The following is a 20,652-nucleotide window of genomic DNA, read 5'->3' on the forward strand; positions in this document are numbered from 1 at the left end:
GGGGGGCGATTGACTCTCCCTTTTGCGCTGCGCAGTCAGGGTGTCCCACGTTTCCCGCCCGAGGGGGGTGATGCGGGATTCCCCCTAGCGCTCTCGGGATCCGCCCGCCGCTGCGCAGGGGGGGCGATCTGGCAGTTGGGGGGGGCTCACCTTTCAGTCCACCGGGCCGGAGGACTACTGCTGGCATCCCTCAGCTCTGGGCATCGGGTTGAGTTTGTTTGCTGCTCCCCCCGCTCCCTCCGCGCGCTCGCTGGTGTCTGGTGGCGTCGATTCTGCTGTGTTGGGGTTCACTCCCGCCCGGGCAGTCCGTGCCACCAGCCTCCTCTGTACTGCACAGCAAACCACCTCTCTCCGTTCCCTCGTTGCGCTCTGGCCCTGCCCTGGGCCGCGTCGGATGGATCACTGGCACGGAGGGGGAGGGGTGAATTCCTCTCCGTGGCGTCTCTGGATGACGGGGGACGGGGAGACTTCTTCCGTGTGCGTCCTGTGTCTTTGGACGATATTCGGTGCCGGATTTGGGATCCGCCACCCTCCGGAACGTTGCTAATTATGGTGCTGCTGGAAGGCCCGGCGGGAGCGAGTCTCACTCACGTCTCGCTGCGCCGGCGGCCATCTTGGAATCATCAACATATTTTAATGATCTTTAAAGACGACAGATTTGGGTGGCAATCAGTTTTTCTGTATGTGCTTTCAGAATGAAATTCCCCTTTTGAACGCCTTGTCCAAAACTAAAAGTTCTTAAATGGACCAATACTTTAAACAAAGAGGTGATGAGCCCTAACTGTGAGGTCCCATGGGTCTGATGGGCTTCTGAACAGGTGGGCCAGAGGTATTTGTCTCTAGAAGCATGTCACATGGGGTTGGGTGCTGATAGCACGGACTCCATAAAACAGGCACAATGAAAAGCCCTGTGGCTGGAAACAGCCCAGCCTTTGTTACTTCTTATACTCATAGCAGCAGGTCCACAGCTCCGGGTCCTCACGAGCACGTGGCCCGGGGCGACAGCACAGACTGCCCATCCCTTGGTCTGGCTCTGAGGGCCGGTCCAAGGATTTACAGGGCCATGGGAGGTAAAAGATGTACGGGCCCCCCTTTTTGCGTACAAACTCACATCAGCAACATCATGGAACATGACATCACAGAATGAGACTTTAATACTCAAGGTGATCATGCGAAGTTATGTTAAAAGAAGCTGCCAGAAGTAAGGCTACAGACCAAGACACTTTGTGATGTCCAGTATATGATTGGCTGCTGTTATTATTACATATGTGGCAATATCATGAGCAAGGCTTCTTTGGAGTAGTGAAAAGTGTGAGCAGAATCATTTCTAGGGACTTCTAATTCTGATAAACTGCAGGGCCTAATTTACAAAAGTGGTTTTCAATGGCGCAATCCCAATGCTTTGTAAATAAAGCAGTCTCTTGGCTCTGGCACTTGAACCAGGGTTGGACTGGCCTCTAGCGAACTCAGGAGATTTTCTGGTAGGCCTATGCACCCTGGGCCTCTTTCCAAATGTTCTCATATGGGGCCACTTTGAAAACTATTTCCAGGGCCTCTTTTGGTTCCCAGTCCAGCCCTGCATCAACATCACCCAATTAAATAAAACACAACTGAGTAAATAAGGTTATTTCTTGAGCTTGTCAATGATTCAAGAACATGCGTAATCATCTATGAGTGTCATGCCAGAATGGTTGTTGCCCGGGTGGACTATGAACGAATGGAGGCACTGGAAATAATTTGCAAAGTGGTCCCATATTACACATTTTGATCTAGCTTCACCCTTTTCCTATGATATAATGTGAAAATAAAATACAAAATAGGCACAGAGTGCAGAGGCACACTGGGAAATCTCCACAGTACCCAGTAGCACAGTCCAGCCCTGGTTGGGGCACTTTTGCGCTCACCTTGTCCCCATCCATCCCACTTCCAGTATCAATGGCATTTCACACCTATGACTGTGCCCTTCCAAGGGGCCTGGGTGGGTGTGACTGCTCAAGTTGTCAAACATCATGTACACTTCAAAGGGATCTTCCACATGGTGACCATTGTCCACAAGGCCTCCCCAGACCCTGTGTCTCCAGACTCCCCTCTTCAAAGCCCAGGCCCTGCAATCAACAAACGTTTCTGTCCCTTCTGCATTGTTCCAGCCTTTTCGCACTCGCCTCATGCCCATACACCCACCCTTCCAATATCAATGGCATTTTGCACCTATGACTTTCGTAGGCCTATGCTTGTGTACTGCAAAGGCGGTAGGGTGGGTTCATATGGCAGATGAGAACCTTTGGGATGGAGGCAGAGCGGGTGTCTATGAACACGTCATCCATTCACATACACACCCACTTGTGTAAGCCTTTATAAACACTTTCAGATTTACCTTGAGAACATGTGGGAGATCTACTAGGTATATGGTCATCGAGCTACCTGTTCCCTCGGATACTTGTTCCTCTGCTTGCTGAATCTGCTCATCTGTTCGGCAAAGTAAGGTTAAGTCAACTAATTACTTCTCTATGTTCATCGAACGTTACTATGATCCTTTATGTCGAATTCAACCAAATGTACCCAGGATTTTAATGTTCATGTATCTCAAATACTAATGCATTAGCAATTAGTTCAGGCAACTACCACAATTCATCACTGTGCGTTTTAGTAGAATGTGCAGTATAACAATTGTATATTAAAGTTGTCGCAGAGTTCAGTGGGCTAGGTCACACAGCTTTTCTGTCTTTATTCTAATTAAACTTTAAAGACAAATCTCTGGTGCAAATTGCTTTATTCACATTCATCCTGTGTTATTTGTGCTAATAGTTCATATTTCTTTATACAGATCTCACACATTTTTCAAGAATGCCATCATGTGTGGTTCTCGGTTGCACTTCTGCAAGACACGCCAAAGATCTGGGTACTATATTGCATGTATTCCCAAAGGATGTTGATTTAATGAGAAGATGGCTTAGAAATTGCAGTTGTAAAGTGGACGAAATTGAAATTAGGGGCCAGGAAATCAAGGCCGATGTGAAGGCCCATCGATTCCGCGCATGCAGCCTGCACTTCACCCAGGATATGTGTGACCAGTCAAGGTTCACACAAAACGTTGGCCCCGAGTTCTTCCTAAAAGGCTTCCAAATGCCATCCCTACTCAATTTCCGCTGGCGGCTGGTGAAGTCAGTAGTGAACGTTGATTTTGTTATGTTTGTTGGTATGTAGGACGATGGTCTGCATTTATAAGTATTATCTTCCATCTGTGTATCTAGATCATTGTTCTATTATTCCATTTTCCAAAGTCACCGGATTCCACACAAGTGCCAAATATTTAATGTCAGTATACTTCATCTTTACCCGCTGTGTAGAGCCTCTAGTCAGTAAATGTGCTCCTTGATGAAAACTTCCACAGTGCCCCTTAGAAATTATGTTTGGGAAATGTGTTGGTTGACATATCCTTCTTCACTGATGAGCACATTGATGGAAGAACAGACCCTCGCAAGTGACGAAACCACTGACACGCCTTCTATCCCAATAGTGAACCCTTCCGACCTGCACAAATTGAAATGTTATCTCGTCGCATAAGTCCACTTTTCAAGTACTAATTTTCCTTTTCCATTGTACTATTTTCGGACATTGGGCTGGGCTGAAAATGAAGGAGCAAGATTCTGCATCAATTTCTGTTCCGGAGTCAACATCAACTCATACACATACCAAGTAATGATATTACACTACTCTTTGTATGCGATAGAACTACTTGCATGTGGTATGCTTTCAATGTAAACCTATGAAAATGGATTAAGTGCAGTACTGGCTATTTGTACAAAGTGGCAGGTAAGGGTTTGGGAATGTATGGTTTTGTGTAAATATGTACCATTGTCTGCATTTCAGTTTAGTATGTACCTTCTTCTGCACTGCATTTTTTCTGTTTCATTTAACTTTTTAATCCGTATTAAAACAAGTGCTGTATTATAGGAGGATCGTGGAACTTCAACTACTATCTTGTCCTCCTTTGGAACAGGCCCACGGATTGAGGTATTTCTATTCACATTTCACTTTCAAGAATCACAGTACATCCGACATTGGATATACTTTGAGACAAAAATGTCAAATGCAAACTTTTATTGTGCGCTCTGGCTGACATTGTATTTTTTTGTTGTATATTACTCTATTCAAGGAATGTGCTCCAGATGTGAACTTAGAAGAGGCGCCTGGAACAGAGGTATACCTTTATGAAGTGAAATTGGGCATCACATTGCGTTCTGAATACATTTTAATTATGTCACAATCTTTTCCGGTCTTTCTAGTTGATTTCCATTTGTAGGTATGTACTTAGGTTTGTTTGCTTTGAAATCAAATTTGCTGTATTAAAACCATTTAAAACCTTTTTTTTCGGCTGGATGTCGCCGTCCCCAAAGCCAAGACCACTGTTTCATGGCAAATCAAGAAACCAAGGGTAAATAACGTACCAGTTTGTTTTTCACAAACTTTTGAGCAGATGTTTTAGTCTTTCTAGGTTTTTAGTTGCAAGATCGTATGTTCTGTATGTGTGCAATACATTCAGCATCTTCTATTTATTCTTTTAGAAGCCGAGAAGTAAGAAGTAAAAAGACGCAGATATCGCTTGTAACCAAAGATTTCGCTTGCCAAACCGATTTAACATTGGAGCAACTAATATCTCAGGCGCAGCGTGGCACAGTCAACAAGCAGACTAGTGATGCATTTGTCCGGTGGCCGGAAAATGAATGGAATGTCACATACGACTCTTACAAAGTCAGCCTGCACCATGGCTACTTTGTGCAAGGTCGAACACATGAAAATGAAGAAAGTGATGATGCATTGCAACTGCTTTCCGACCCCTTCCCACAATGTACACACTCAAAGTTAGCTGAATCTCCAATTCTTGTTGAATTATTACATCATGAACTGACAGAGGTTGAAGCTTCAACTAAATTGGCCGATGATCTTGCATACGATCTCGACTTCAGTTTGCAAAGTCTTGAGGATTTGCCCACCACTGTCGACTCACAAAAATCAGTACTGCAAGACAATTGGCTACTAAAGGAGCAAAAGTACATTGTGTTCGACAGCTGCCTGATGGAGATTGTAAACATGTTCAAATGTGAACATATAATCGGGGCCAAGATATGCGAGGAGCCATTGGTGAATGTGTCTCGTGTATTATAAGGCACCAACCTGAAAATCCAAGCAACCTGTGTCCACTGCCATAATACATTCACATGGTCTGCTCAACCGATGCTCAGCGAAGTGACAGCTGGGAATCTACTTTGTTCAGCAGCTTTAATGTTCAGCGGCTCGACTTTCAGCAAGATTTCCAGTTTTTGTCAGTGTGTGGGTCTTGAGTTCCTTGCTAAAACTCAATACTACAAATACCAAACAGAATTCGTATTCCCTTCTATTAGTCATGATTGGAATGTTGAACAGATGTTAATGCACAGTACATTCTCTTGCAAACGTTTCTGGCTAGATGGCGACGGACAGTGTGACAGTCCAGAATTTTCCACAAGGTACTGCACTTACCACTTTCAAGACATGGAAAGTAATAAAGTGGTGAGTTCTGTCGTGGTGCAGGTGTATGAATATTCATAGTCTGTTGCCATGGAGAAACATGGCTTCCTCAAATCCATTCAACTTCTGCAATCCAGGGGAATGCAAATAGACGTGATAGCCACCGATAGGCACGTTTCGATAGCAAAAGCCATGCGAGAGCAGTTTCCACACATTCAGCATCAATTTGATGTATGGCACGTTGCTAAATCAATCAATAACAAAATTACAGCTGCTGGGAAAAAGAAGGGTTCTGAAAACCGTATGAAATGGTAGCAGTCCATCAGCAACCATCTTTGGTGGAGCTCCAAAACTTGTGATGGATCTGTGGAAATTGTACTTGAGAAATGGCGTTCATTGATGCACCATTGTACCAACGTACACTCATGGACAGAAAACCAACATTTCCATGAATGTGCAAATGGACTGTTGGCGAGGGAGGAGGAACGGAAGAAGAAGTGGTGGGTGACATGTTCACCTCCACACAAAGCACTTGAAAAGACTGTACAATGAAACGCTTTCCAAGAACCTGAAGGGACTTGCCGATTTCTGCCACACTGGAGATTTGGAGGTGTTCTATAATATGTGCCTAAAGTACAGGCCCAAAACGTTGCACTTCGGCATAGACAGTATGGAGGCGAGAACGAGATTAGCCGTACAGGCCCATAACAATAACGTCGTTAGGGAAAAGGCGAGAACTGTAGGAAAATTAGGGGTGCCACGTTACTACAGAGCCTTTACAAAACAAAGGAAACAAAGGGTGGTCAAGCCAATATACGAGGAAATGTATTTTGAATTTGTCAAAGATCTGACATTGACTGTGTTGGCCATGCATACTCAAGGACTGGAAGCTGATTTTGTTCCAAGGACCCATACAATGCCACAAAATATTGCAAACGAGCCTTGTCCTCTAAAATCAGAACTTGTCGTAAAGCGTAGTTCTAGATTCAAATGATTTGTAGCTCTCTGTAAAATGAGTTTACATTCACATCTGGAGGTGTTATCAATGCCAAATCATAAATGCCAAAAAATTAAATTTGACTGCAAAAGAAACTGTAATTGAATATTGAATTGAAGGTGAATTGAATGCGAATTGAATGTGAATTCGAATTGAATGTGGGAGGGGAGCCCCACAAGGCAGCCTAATCTAAAGAAGTAAGATTCCTTTGTTCACCAGACTTAAATAGCACACATCAGGATATTTGATGGCATGGTGTTGAGGCTCTAAACCTGCCCGTCTGTTTTGGCAAGAACATTCTGCTTCAATCAATGCATCATGTAATTCTTTCTGTGTACAATGTGGTATATTGGGAATTATGTTGATCATGTGCAATAGCCAATTTTGAAATGCACATTGGTAAATTGAGTGCCGCAATTGTTCAGAAGTTAACTCAGTGTGTTAAGCACTCATTGCAGAGATGTGTGTTCCTATGCAAGATTAGAATAGCACATTCCCGTAAGTGTGGCTGAGCCTTTCCTATGTCTGAAGTTTATAAATCTGCCTGCATATGTACTTGGTCTTGCAGCACAACAGGTGCTATTATCAGCAGTGTATCTGCACCAGATAGGGGTTGCGATAAAAACAAACATGTCATCCTTATGGTGCAGGTCTAGAAATTGGTTTGTTCAGATGGGGTGTTGTAAAACCTAGGTAATCACCTCCAACGATGAGCATAAATTGTTAGTCCAAGAGATGAATAAGTATCCAAATTTTGAACAAGAGCATTCGTCTGAGAATCCTGGCTTTGCCAGCAGACAATACAGTGATCCTGGTCTCTTCATCTAATATCTTGTACATTATTGTGCTGTCTTCTGTAAGGTTTACCTCCTCGCATGCTGGTTACATCGTTTAGCCCATTACTTGATCTTTCTTCTTATATAGGCCATTTGAGTGGAAGGGGTGGTAGACCGAAGGGAGTGGACCAAATGGTGCAGAACTCGGGCAAGCATATTTCAAAGTCTGCTCTACTCTTTAAAGTTTTAAAGTTCTGCTTTACTCTTTTGTTCTCTAATGGCAACACTATTTGAAAACCATGTCCCACGTATAATCTCAGTCTGCCTGGATACAGATACCTTCCTGGTAGTTTATAATCTGCATGCACTATGCATGCTATCGTATGTGTAGCTTTCTCCTTCCTACCAATTGGTCTCCTCTATCCATGCTTGAGCATGTTTGCGTTCTGTGAGGCAGCAAATGTCAGTTCCCTGTCTATTCTGGCTTACATGTACCCTTTACATGCAGTCCTGCATCAATACTACAGGCCGTAACCTTCCAGGATGATATTGATAAAAAGTCTCCTGTATATATGCTAGAATAGAAGTAACCTCTTCATAAACTGATAATGTTGGCCTTCAAATGGTACTTGTTTATCATTCTGATTAGAGCAAGAATGAAGTGGGTACGGAGACTTAAAGGGAGTAAACATCCTTATTTTTAATGCTGTGAGGCAGCATATCATCCTATGGGTTGTGATTGCAGCCGGGGGTTGGGGGCGAGGAAGATATTCTTGATCACTTAATTCCTTTAGTTTGGTGGAGAGGGGCCCAAAATATGTCCGTGCCCAAGGCCCCAAAAGTGCTTAAGATGGCCCTGCCACCAAGGTATGCTCAGCCTTTTGACACACACAGTGTGTCACACACAGTGTCTGAACATGCACTGTTCATTGGTAAGACAGTGTACATAACAGTATTACAAAGGGGGCTGAAGGCTACAATTGGTTTTTTGCTCATCGTCTATTCATTGCCGCTTGTGTAAACTAGGATAGTCTATCTAACTCACACAACTTACATTGCGAAAGACACAATAATATGCTAAAGCCGGCTACTCCATCAACAGGTAATCCGCTTGGTTGAATGAAACATTTCTGGAGGAGGGTGAGGTTAGCTTTATTTGGAATTTCATTGGAGGGCTGATAAACACTGGTGCTTTTCATCAACACACACAATTTGTGAATGTAGACACGTTAATGTGGCGTTTCATATCTTTAGATGGATGTTTCACGCTGTCCTTCCTAGTCTGAAACACTGTTCCGCCTCAATGCCTTTTTTTTCCGCATTCTTTGCTGAAATCGAAAGCTAAACGTCCCGGCCTGTGAATTGACAAGTGCCTTATTGTAATTTGGCCTTGAACGCTAGGCATCAATTGCTCCAAGGACATATGTTGTGGGGAATAGAAAAAAAGAAAAGATAACTAACTATTTTGAGAGCGGACATGTACCGCCAAGTTAGTGTGAAAGTGTGTGATACATCATACAAAGCAGTTGCTCATAGAAACTATCTAACCATGCAATTTCCAGAAATTAATTTGAAGTTTAAATAAGATTTTTAGTGGGATTAAAAACGAGTAGGGTGGGGTGCTGTATGCATTATAATTAATTGATGGTGGGGAAACGTCGGTGTGCACTGCGATCGCTTTTCGAACAGTAATCTTGCAAGCATTCGTTACAATGACATCTGTCCGGGGTTCAAGCTGAATGGTTGCTATGTTTGATCTTCGTTTTCTCCATGTGATTCTCCATCCCATTGGGAGCTATACCTACTTCACAGCGCTCAAATTGTACGCAACCCGTGGTCTCAAGTAGTACACCTTGTTTTCATTCATGTGTTAATTATTGGTTGTGTTGTGATTAGGTTTCCAACAGTTATGAGTTATACAGTAATTTGTTATATTAAAATAAAGAACGGCTACTGAAATCTATTTGTATTGCGTTTTGTTCACAGATAATTTGTACCGTACTGCCCATGCCATAGCTTCCAGGTGCCAGCAGACGGCTTCTGGAATCAACAATGGAGGATTACCATAAGTGGTGTTTTTTCGATTAGCGTTATGTGGGACGATCGATATGGCCCTATATGTCCATTTGCGTTTACGGCAAGAAGGAGCAACATGTCAGCATTCATGATATAGCAACGCAGAGAAGCAAGGACGTTCGGCTTTGAAAATGCAAAAAAAGACTTGTCTTCTCCCACACGGAGCACCAAGGGCGGTAATTGAATTGTTTTACTTATGTGCCATATGGCAAGACAAGGACACAAAAGGACAAAGAACATTGTCAGCTCCAACTTACCCATAAAAAAAAAAAAAAATGTTTGTTTGCTTGAGTTTATAATTTCTTGTGAACAGTCTTTGAAAAATAAAAGCACTCGCAACATTGCAGACTATTGTTGATGTATTATTGAAATATTCAATAAGCAAATGCTATTTAGGGCAAGACAGAGAAGGTACAGTCTGTGTGAGCATGTCTGTGTTTATCTTCCTGTTTCTGCAGGCGTGGGTGATGACGTGGCATGTTGGGCTATTCTGGTGACGAATGGAATGAAAATAGGTGGAGCAGATCATTGGAAATAGTGATGACAGCTTCGGGGGAGGGTGTTTTTATTTATTGCTGCAAGCGCACTTGAACGTAGGGCGATCCATCTGCGGATAAGATTAGCACAAGATGCCACGCCCAACACATTGTTTTCGCTTGTGTAAAAGTGAGGAAAACTAAGGTAAGATGCATAGGAAAAATGTTTACGATAGATCATTGTATGCTTATAACGACTTGCCCGAACGATCGGGACAATAACATTTTTGAGCGCACTATTCCTTTAACATTGTTGTTATGCACAGTAACTTCAGAAGAAACTTGTGAGTCAGGGATAGAAATAACCGATTCCATTTGTACTGTGACATTAATCAAAAATAGACCCGTAGGCATGGCGGACACCTCCTTCCTTGCAAACAGTTCCTCGTGATTGAGCTGTGTTTCTTCAGCTAGAGCAATGTTCTTGATTTATTTGTTTTTTTCTTTTGGTTATTTTCCTTTTTGCTCCTCTTTATAGTAGAGGTTGAGGCAACGTTAGAGGCTTGAACCATCCGTTGAGTTACGACACCAGCATGTAAAGGACTCTGTGGTGTTGCTTCAGAATCTTTCTACACCCCTGTAACTACAATGGTGGTGCAGTTTGTCAGAAAAGGACCTATTTTTGCTGTTTGTCCTTCGAGTCCAGACTCTCCAACTATTTTACTTGGACAATCCAACTTATTTTTGCATTGTCTTCAAGTCGCAAGATACTCATACATACAGGCCTGTTTTATGACCTTTCTCCTTTTGTGTTTAAACCCACAGTTGAATTAGGATCCACTTCCATGTCTTTCTTGTTTGTTTTAGTCGTAACATCTTTCTTAAGAGCTTGATCCAGAGGTGTAACGATAGAAGTGTTTGCCTGTATTATAGCCAAGGTTTTGGTGTGCTTTTTAGTTATGCGAGCCAACTGGGGCAAGGCACACAGTATTTTGACAATGTCCGAACAATGTTGGTTTTGTCTAGCTATGATTCTTTCACATTTGGAATCAAGTTGATAAAGCAAACTCTCCAAGAAGTTAAACATCGTAGGAGACGAGCTACTAGCATCTGATGCTTGCAGAGTGTCATTACAGTCAATACAGTCTGCTGGGGGTTCGCCATTGTATGAAAGTGCGAGATCTGGTGTCAGAGACAGAAGGCCGATTGGGGTTGGCGCAAAAACCAAGTTATGGGATTCCGTGACCATGTCTGCCCTTTTTTCAAAAGCCATTTTGTCAAGCTGTTGACTCAAAATTTCCCTGGTTTTCAGGAAGCAAATGGTCTCATATCAGAGATATCGTTCCCTTTGTTGCAGGCTCCATTTCAGCCACCAGCGAACTATATTGTGTGTGAGCTGGGGGCGTGCCTATAATGAGTAATCTGTCGATGGATACAGGTGGTTCCAGGCTCTGCTCCCTGTTGGGTACAATTAGGGCTTTTACCACTGTCTGAATTGTTTTTGAGCCCAAGCAAGGAACTGAAAACTTTAGTTCCTCTACCAGGTCAGTACATAGGTCCGTTACCACACCGCCAGGAATTGGTGTCAATGCATGTGCTGGTTTTGCAGCATAGAAATCAGTGACCTTCGTTGTCATCTTATTACATGTTTAACTGTTCTATGAGGGCATGCGCGAGTAGAGCAACGAAGAGTTTTTGCCGAGGGCAATCTTTCACAGGAGTGTCAGTAGCTTCCAGATATTCATCTATCGCAGCTAGATGAAAAGGAGGATACTGATGCTCCATTTCTCCTATGCTCCCAGCCGCTCTTCCCCTAGTTTAGTTGCCCATGGACTCAATCTTCGAATCTATTGGGAAAACAACTGTTGAACTTTTTTGGAAAGATTCAGTTGAGCTGAAACTGGAATGTAGTTGCAATTGAGAACACTACCTAGTCAATACGAAGGATAATATGTACCTAAGTGTATGCAGATTTCTTTGTGTTTTGGGATATTAACTGTAAACAGCTTGATTTATTTTTCTTGAATAATTGTTTAAAATCATTGGGATATTCTTTTTCATATCTAAGGTTATTATCATTTTTATGCATGTGAACTGTTTGTAGGATCCTCTATTTCACCTTTAAGATTGTATATACTATGTTTCCTGGACTTTTTCTAATGTTTGTATTGTGTGTATTGATAAATTATCATTTGAATTTTATAAGCCTCGTCCATTAGGAATAAATCAGTTATTTTTGACATAATCCAATTCAGTTGAGTGTGTTTGGGTCCTTAGGTTTTAAGCGACCTATATGAGGACATAGGGAGATGTGTTATCAATAAACACATGTTTATGAGCTCTTTATTCAATAGGGAGTCTCTGTTAGGACACCCCACTAGTTGTGAGATATACACACTCTCTGTGTGATGTCCTTACCTTTTGTTCATTACATTGTGGAGACAACCCTTAACTAATATTAATAATGATTGAGCTGTGAGGCTTATGCCTGTAAGGACACCCCCATTTTTTTGCTTTGATTTATATCTAAGTCCTTGACAGAGTAGGGATTTACCCTTCAGTATATTAGCTCTTCTTTTAGTGGCTCTTGCTACCGTAGCTCTGGCTGCCCGTCGCTTTGACATATTTGCAATAAGGTGAAGCTTTTTTTAGAAAGAAAACGGCTTCCCGCCCTTAAACACCAACACCATCGCTGACAAGCTAAGACAAAGAACGAACAGAAAGTCTTAATCTTTTCTTCTAATTCTGTCGTCATTCCTTAGGTCTTTCTTTGATCCGGATTATTTTCAAATTCCACACTGACAGATTAAAAGGGTGCTAATCTAAAACTGAGGGTATTTACACCGACATTAAGCACAAATACTGCTAAAATAAACTGTACCATCATCAAAATCCTCCAATAGAGGATAAAACACAAATCTGTGTCTCCTGCTAAAAACTGCTCAACACTCTGAGCACTGGCAAATACAGTAGAGCCAGGTGAAGACTAGGTCTCAAATCCCCCGCTCTAGGCTGGTCTGCCTAAATGTAGAGCAGTGCAGGGTGCGGAAGTGCTCGCAATACACTAAATCTAGGGGGGTGCGACCAGAATAGCCCTGACACACTCTCTGGTAATCCCTACATGCCAGGGATTCCAAGTTCCTGGCGAGCTCACTATTCCACAGTCACTGCTCTTTCACCGGGAACACTCTGCTCCCTGGCTTAGGTACACTAACTCGGTGGACTTCTATGAACTTCAGTACACTCACCGATACTCGCATCCGACGGCCTGCATTGGTTGGGCTCTCCCACCCCGCAGATGCCAAACGGTACGTGTGGATGAAGGTAGCTGCACAGTGGATGTGAGAAAATGCCATGCAAAGCAGGGAAATGTTACAGCAGCACACACCAGCGGCTCTCGTCTATCAACGAGTTCACCAAGTTCCAACGAGTAGTTTGAGGAAAGGCCCTGCTAACGTGGTATTTGTGTCAAGCCGCACTGAAAGGGACTGAAAAGAACGCAATCAGCCGCTTCCGACACAGTCATCAGGTTTTACCTTAGGTTTTACCTTAGCAACACTAAAACCAAAAACAATTACTCTGAATTCATGGAATGGTTTACACCATTAAACACATATGCCTTATCAAGGGTTTATGATGGCTTTAAAAGTGACAAAAATCTAAGAATCACATGAAAAGACAACATCTCTTGATTGTTCATCTGACTCCTCTTATTGGACATATGCACCCTTTGTAACTGAAATGCCAATGCTCTAACTTAATAAAGCAATGCATTAGTACTGATGCAGAAACTGAAAAACTTCAAATCTAGAACATGCGATTTATAGCCATATTGTTGGGCACAATAAGTTAAGAACAAGCCCAATTCTGAAAGCATTATTGCCACACCTCAGAAAATCAGTTATGATCCTGCTTACCATGCATGCCTGGCTGAGTCTATATTCCATTGTTAGTACATCATGAAATGTCATGGTGGCACCCACTGTGAGCTGCCTGAATGTCATCTTAAGAGATGTTGGAGACATTTTCTGAAGAATCTGCATAAAAAAACATTTTTGTATTAATCCAAAAAGATCATCCTGCAAAATGACTGAAAATAAATTAAGAATCATAAATTTACATTCATTTTAAGGGCGCAACAAGGAACGCTCCACTTGAATCTAACCATACTGTTAAAACAAACAGTGCTTCAGGAAGTCATGTTGTCATTAAATGTTCTCTTCGTGTATGAAGACATTGTGTGATTCAATTTTCTTAGTATTGCAGCAGACCTTTTTTTAAACAAATTTTAGACATACATACCTGAAGTAATCAATGGACTACACAATTCCCTATTTGCATTTGAGGAGGTCTGTGCTGGCAAAAATACAAGATTGATACACATTGATTGATACAATGTATATTTTGTCCAACCAAACCTTTATTATAAATGTTTATTATTATACGAACACAATAGCATTGAAAGCAATACACAATACATTCATTAGAATAACAGCAATGAAACTGCATAACGCACCAGCAGAACAAAGACAACAAAGACAAATACATTCACTTCAAGGAAGATGGGCCTGCCTCTTCTGCTCACAAATAGCACTTTGTCAGTCCCACAACAGTGGGTTACCTTCTTTGAAAGCTAGACCAAAAAGTGAGCCTACAAAAACCACAGCAGATTCCACTGTAGAAATGACTAGGCTTGTGGCATCTCGAAACATGTACAACTCCTGCCCAATGAATAAGAGCCTCAGCCAAGTTTTGAGCATTGATGTAAAAGGACAGAAGAGGAAGAAGGGCATTGTAGTGTCCAATTTTTTCACCTAACGGAAAGCGGCAGTTGGTGAGATTGCTTTTCCCCTACTTGCCAACCACCACTGCCAGAGTTTATTAGGGTAAGCGCAATTTAACATAGAGCCTCTGTTTCATACATCATCACCGCAGACAGGTAGCTTTAAAACCTCTTAAGGTACTGGTTCTCAAAGTAGACAATTTTCTGAGATCTCCAAGCTGCAAGTGTGTTGGCCTTGTGCTGTTCACTGATAGTCAAACTGGCATGTTTATGTATTTCCAAATCATCATTGTATGTGGACACATGATTCCAACCAACTGGCTCCTGAAAATCTGATATCACTGGGTCACTCCTTTGCAAATGAGATTACATTTGTTATCTATATTTGTCCAGTCCTACATGTGGTCAGCCATTAGTGGTTTATCACCAAAGAAATCAAATTAGCCAACGCCAAAATTACTTACCTCAAATGACAATTTTTTCCTACAACAAACATCACCTCAAGGCCTTTCCAAATTGATGTCAACCAATGAGAAATAATGTCGCCACCTACAATAGCAGTTCAGTGTGCTAAATAATCTGCTGTTTAGCAATATGTATAATTTCCACAGACAGAACAAAGTCACCCGCAAAGAACAAACTGAATTTGTGCCACATATTGCTCCCTCGCCTGTAAAGTCGAAGTACGGGTGTCCCATTCCTGGTACCCTTTGTCCCATCAGATTCATACACAGTGTTTATTTTTTTAATTGATTTAAAAAATATATATAATTGAGTTCTCAGGCCAAGCAGCCTATAGCTATTGCAGCACTGCATTCATATTTATTAACAAATGTACAAAACAGAAACATAGCACTGAAATGTTTCAGAGTGCTTCACAATAACAGCAAACTTATATCAGCCATGAATCAATTACAAAATACAGACGACTAAATGCCCTAAAAAAATCCAATCCAAATTGCACCAATACAGAACACCAAGAGGGAGTACTTAAAAAAAACCTGGCCTCGCAGCCTGAATGCCAAAACGTCCACTGAGAGATATCCCCTATTCCTAGCAGCTCATTAGTAGTGAGATCTCTTAATAATGTCAATGTTCTCATATGCTTTATAATATTCCATTACTATTTGATACTATGTGATGAACAATGTATTGAGGTTGTCAACAAGCAATAAGATCCTGTCAGATCAAAGGCAGAGGCATCAACAGATGACTTCAAGTCAACATATAAAGTTGAAGGATGTTTTTTAAACAAAAGAAAAAGAAAGGTTTGGGGATCTTTGCATATATTGGGCAGCAATGCAACAAAAACAACACAAATCAGCCTATTCTGTAGGACCACTCCTTAGTCTCACCCTTAAACCCAGTCTTCACAATGGGATCAAAAAATCACTGGTACTCTTTGGGGTTTTAAGTATCCTTCATTTCTTTCTTGCGCGCTGTTGGCGTTTGCTTGTCTTTCATGGTCAATGTCACTCTTTAGTTGTATGGAATACCCAAACCACCATGCCTGGTGTCCTGGGCAATCTGGAAGCGGGAATGCTGCCCGAATGCTTTGAACGCCTTTCCAGGATTGTAGTGGGTGTAAGAGTAATGGGGCAGGCTCAACCCTTGCTGAAGGCTGATTGTGGTCCGTTGCCCTTCCACTCCTCAGGTGACAAAAAAGTCACCACAAGGTCTCAGTTCTTCACCCGTTCCCTTTCTACTCTCTCTTCTACCTAGTGACTGCCTCCTTTTCCATCTGATTACTATCATCACTTTCCTCCTTGACATTCCATAATACCTTGTCCTCTTGTGCCCCTCTGTTTTTCATCTCCTTGTGCTCTCTCTGGTTATTATTCCCTACCTTTTCCTCTCCCCCTTGACTGGTGCGCCATTCTCTTTCTACCCGTTTGTTCCTTAATGCTCTAACTGCACCTCCCAACCTCCTCTGTTACTAGTTGTATATCCTCTACCTTCTCAAGTTTGCCTCTATCGCTCTCTATCATTTGTCCCCTAAATTCCACTTCCACTTTTAAGCCTTTCTGATTCCTTCTTCTGATTGTTCCACTTAACTCTTGGCACCTTCACTACATTTTCAACTTCCTCCATGACACTATTCCTCTCCTTTTCTCCTTTTTTCCTCCTACCTCTTCTTCAGATTCCCTCCTCCCTGGATCCTTACACTTTCCCTAACCTGCTCCAATCATCATCTATTCTTCTGCTCCACTCCTTCCTGCTTCCTCTCACTCTGTCCAACCTTCTTCTTTTCTGTCCTATCCTTGCTTCACATGCACTTTCCAACCTCCTCCTATCATTCTTGACGCTCCTAAAGGCACTGCTCTTGACCACTCACCTCTGTTTGCAAATCTCACACTTCTCTAGTTCTCACAAGGCCTTTCATATCATAGCGGCCAATCATTGCTTTTGAAAGTGGTCTAATCTCGGTTGGTATGGGGAGTGGGCACAGCAATTCCTCTGCTCTCCCTATATCTACAATTTCCCTAAGTCTATGGCGTTTGTGGGCCACTACTCAGTTCAAGCACTGCTGTAATAGTGACTTCATTTTCCGACGGTTTTCCGCTGCCACAATGTTTCAGATTCTGGAGTTCTGTGTCCATGTCAAGAGGTATGTGAGGGTTTTTTTTCTGGTGGGATTACTCATGAATGATGGTTTAGCGGAATCACAATCAGCATGAAAGCTCCGGTGGCATTGGGGAGCATCTTTGATGGAACCACTTTGTAAATTGAGCATGTTGAGCACCACTCGCACCCTGGTGAAAGCGCGTGATTGTCGTTTCTGGTCAAAAATACTCAAATCTCGATCTTCATTACAGGCAGCAGTCATATTTACTATAATGGCATGGTGGGGTACTTCAGGTTGGAGCATAGTAGCAAATGCTTAGACACAAAAGGGGGCAACAAATCTACTGAGTTTCTTCGGGTGACTGACATCTCTACAATATGCTCACCTGTCCATTGGTCACAGAGGAAGCTACTAAACCACTAAGGTTGGCTGGCATTCCGTAGTCCTCACTCCCTCTTTAATCTGAGCTTTGAATCTTTCTGAGACAGTTTTACATTGCTAAGCATATCCATCTGTCAGGACCTCGGTCACACACCATTTCTGCTATCCCTTGTGGGCAACTGGGCAGCAACTGGAGAACGAAAGCTGGTAATGGACTGGGGAACTTTGGGATCCCACATATGTAGGGTCTCAGGGTCCTACATCACAAATCGGGTGGTGGCATCCGGCCCCCAAAGTCACTTCATTTTAATTACCCATCCTGGTTGGATTACTCATGAATGACGGTTTAGCGGGATCGCGCCAGCATGAAAACCCTGGTAGCATTGGGGAGCAACTTTGATGGAACCACTTTGTAAATTGAGCATGTTGAGCACCACTCGCACCCTTGTGAAAGCGGCCAATTGTCGTTTCTGGGCAAAAGTACTCGAAACTCGATCTTCATCACAGACAGCAGTCATATTTACTATTATTACATGGTGGGGCACTTCAGGTGCAAAGGTAGTAGCAAAGGCTTAGGCACAAAAGGGGGAATCTCGTGAGTTTCTTTGGGGGCTGGAAATATCTACATTATGTTCATCTTGTTCACCTATCCATGGGTCGCAGAGTAAGCTACGAAACCACTGAGGTTGGTTGGTCGTTCCGTAGTCCTGACTCCCTCTTTAATCCGAATTTGCATTCTTTTTGAGACGGTTTTACATTGCTAAGTGTATCCATCTGTCAGGACCTCACTCACACACTGTTTACGCTAATCCTTGTGGGCAACTGGGCAGCAACTGGAGAGTCAAAACTGGTAATGGAACTGTGGGAGTTGGGGGATCCCACATATGTAGGGGTCATGGTCGTACATCATAGAGCGTGTGGTGGCATCCGTCCCCCAGAGTCACTTCATTTTAATTACCCACCCTCAAACATCTGACCTTATCACACAGGTTTGTCAAATTCAATTTTTTAAATGTAAAAGAGCTGCGAAAATGGTGGATCCAACTCTTATGCCTGATTTTCGACAGCTGCCAAGCTGAGGCCCACACCCAGAGCCCTGAAGAGAAGATCTCTTTTCTCTGGGTATGTAACACTTACTGACTTTATCCAGCCTCTTTTATATACAGGAGCTGGTGCGCCTCTTTGTAAACTCTGCTGGGAATGGTCCTTCAACGCAGTGACCGATTTAATGCACTTTGATTGATGAGATCTTCTGGATTCCTTAATTCAATCTGTTAGGATGTCAAGAATGGAGGCGAGATAAACCAGGGAAAGACCCATCCCTCCCAAACTCCTACCGTCCCATTGCTTTGATTAATTTAGATGCCAAACTATATACCAAAGTCCTGGCAAATAGGCTATCCCCACTCCTCCCGTCCATAATAAACCCAGGCCAATCAGGCTTTATCCCAGGGAGACAAATGCACGATAACCTGAGAATAATAATACACCTAGTGGAAAAGACAGAGATCACCCGCACACCGGCAGTCTTACTCTCACTAGACGCTGAAAAGGCTTTCGATAGGGTGGAGTGGTCAATACTATTCAAAACTCTACAACATATGGGATTTGGGGAACAGTTTATAAAAATGGTAAAAGCCAATTACACCGCCCCAAACATCAGGATTGCCATAAATGGGGTGGTCACAGACAAAATTGAGATAACACGGTGTACCAAACAGGGCTGCCCACTGTCCCCCCTCCTATACGCCATCTTCCTGGAACCACTCCTAATTAGACTAAGGGAGTCAGCCCGCATAACGGGGATACAAATGGGAGGCACACATCATAAGGTAATAGCGTACGCAGACGATATGCTGCTTGCCCTAACGAACCCGGGGACGGTACTGCCCAAAGCACTTAGGGAGCTGGAATTGTTTGGGGCAATCTCGGGTCTAAAAATAAACAAGAAAAAATCAGAACTGTTACTTTTAGCGGGGGAGAGGCCGGAAATAGAAAGAATAGCAGAATCACTGGACTTGACAATAGCTGACAAAGGAATCAAATATCTGGGGATAACCTTGACACACAAGATAGAAGCACTTTATAATGTGAATTACCCCCCCTCCTCAAACGGGTAAAGAGGGACCTGGAGCGTTGGACCCCCCTAATGGTGTCCTGGTGGGGTGGAATTCAAGCAGTAAAGATGAACGTCCTCCCTAAAATGCTTTATCACTTTCAGGCTCTCCCAATCAAAGAACCCAATTCTTTCTTTGGTATACCGTTATTTCATCGCCGCACTTTTCATCGTGGGTTTTTTGCCGGGATTTCTTTTTTCGTAAAAAAAAAAATCACATTTTTTGGGGGGGTCCATTTTTTAAAAATGGGTTTTGGGTGTTCGGGATGAAACAAAAAAGAAAAAAAATTAAAGGGGGGATAGTGGTGGTTACCTCCCCCAAAAAAAGAAAAAAATTGCAGCAAAACCCCCCCCCCCCGCGATGAAAAGTGCGGCGATGAAATCACATAGAACCCTTTCTTTAAGGCACTCTCCAAAGCAATCTCGTCCCATATTTGGAATAAAAAGCCCCCGAGGATCGCTAGAGTGACCCTTACAGCACCAACGAGGGAGGGGGGAATGTCCCTGCCACACTTCCGCAAATATTATCAGGCAGCACAACTTTGGGTCCTGAGAGAATGGCTGGGAGACAACCAACAAACAGTATGGGTGACTCAAGACCGGGCGGTCGCCAGATCCCCTTAGAGGAAACCCTATGGAAAGCAAAACAACAGACATCCCAACATCCGTATAAGTGAGATCATGAAAACCACCCTAGACGCATGGGGTGAACAAACACGGAGGGGCATCATGACCATAGTGGATGGTCCCTTCACACCCATATGCCGGAACCCCCAGTTCCCACCGGGAATGGAGCACAGAGCCTATGAGAAATGGGAGGCAGGGGGATACACAAAAATAGGCGAAATGTACCAAAATGAAGAAATAAGATCATTCAAAGAATGCAAAACGATACTAAAACTAAAGGAAGCAGACAGATGCAAATATGAACAGCGCAGACACTGGCTAAAAAAAAGAATGGAGGCGAGCATTA

The 20,652-nt window shown here is 42.9% G+C and overlaps 1 protein-coding gene across 3 annotated transcripts in view; it reads right to left on the reverse strand.

Annotated features, from left to right (window-relative positions):
* HIBCH (3-hydroxyisobutyryl-CoA hydrolase) overlaps positions 1-20,652 on the reverse strand; it is a 1,493,921-nt gene that overhangs the window by 147,850 nt on the left and 1,325,419 nt on the right. For all 3 annotated transcript variants that reach the window (XM_069615663.1, XM_069615664.1, XM_069615665.1), the window contains one exon: positions 13,751-13,870. In XM_069615663.1, the coding sequence (XP_069471764.1) occupies positions 13,751-13,870 (120 nt within the window). The remainder of the gene's footprint in view (positions 1-13,750; positions 13,871-20,652) is intronic.

This window comes from Ambystoma mexicanum, chromosome 9 (assembly GCF_040938575.1).
Source record: "Ambystoma mexicanum isolate Mex_15411 chromosome 9, UKY_AmexF1_1, whole genome shotgun sequence".
Lineage (NCBI taxonomy): Eukaryota > Metazoa > Chordata > Amphibia > Caudata > Ambystomatidae > Ambystoma > Ambystoma mexicanum.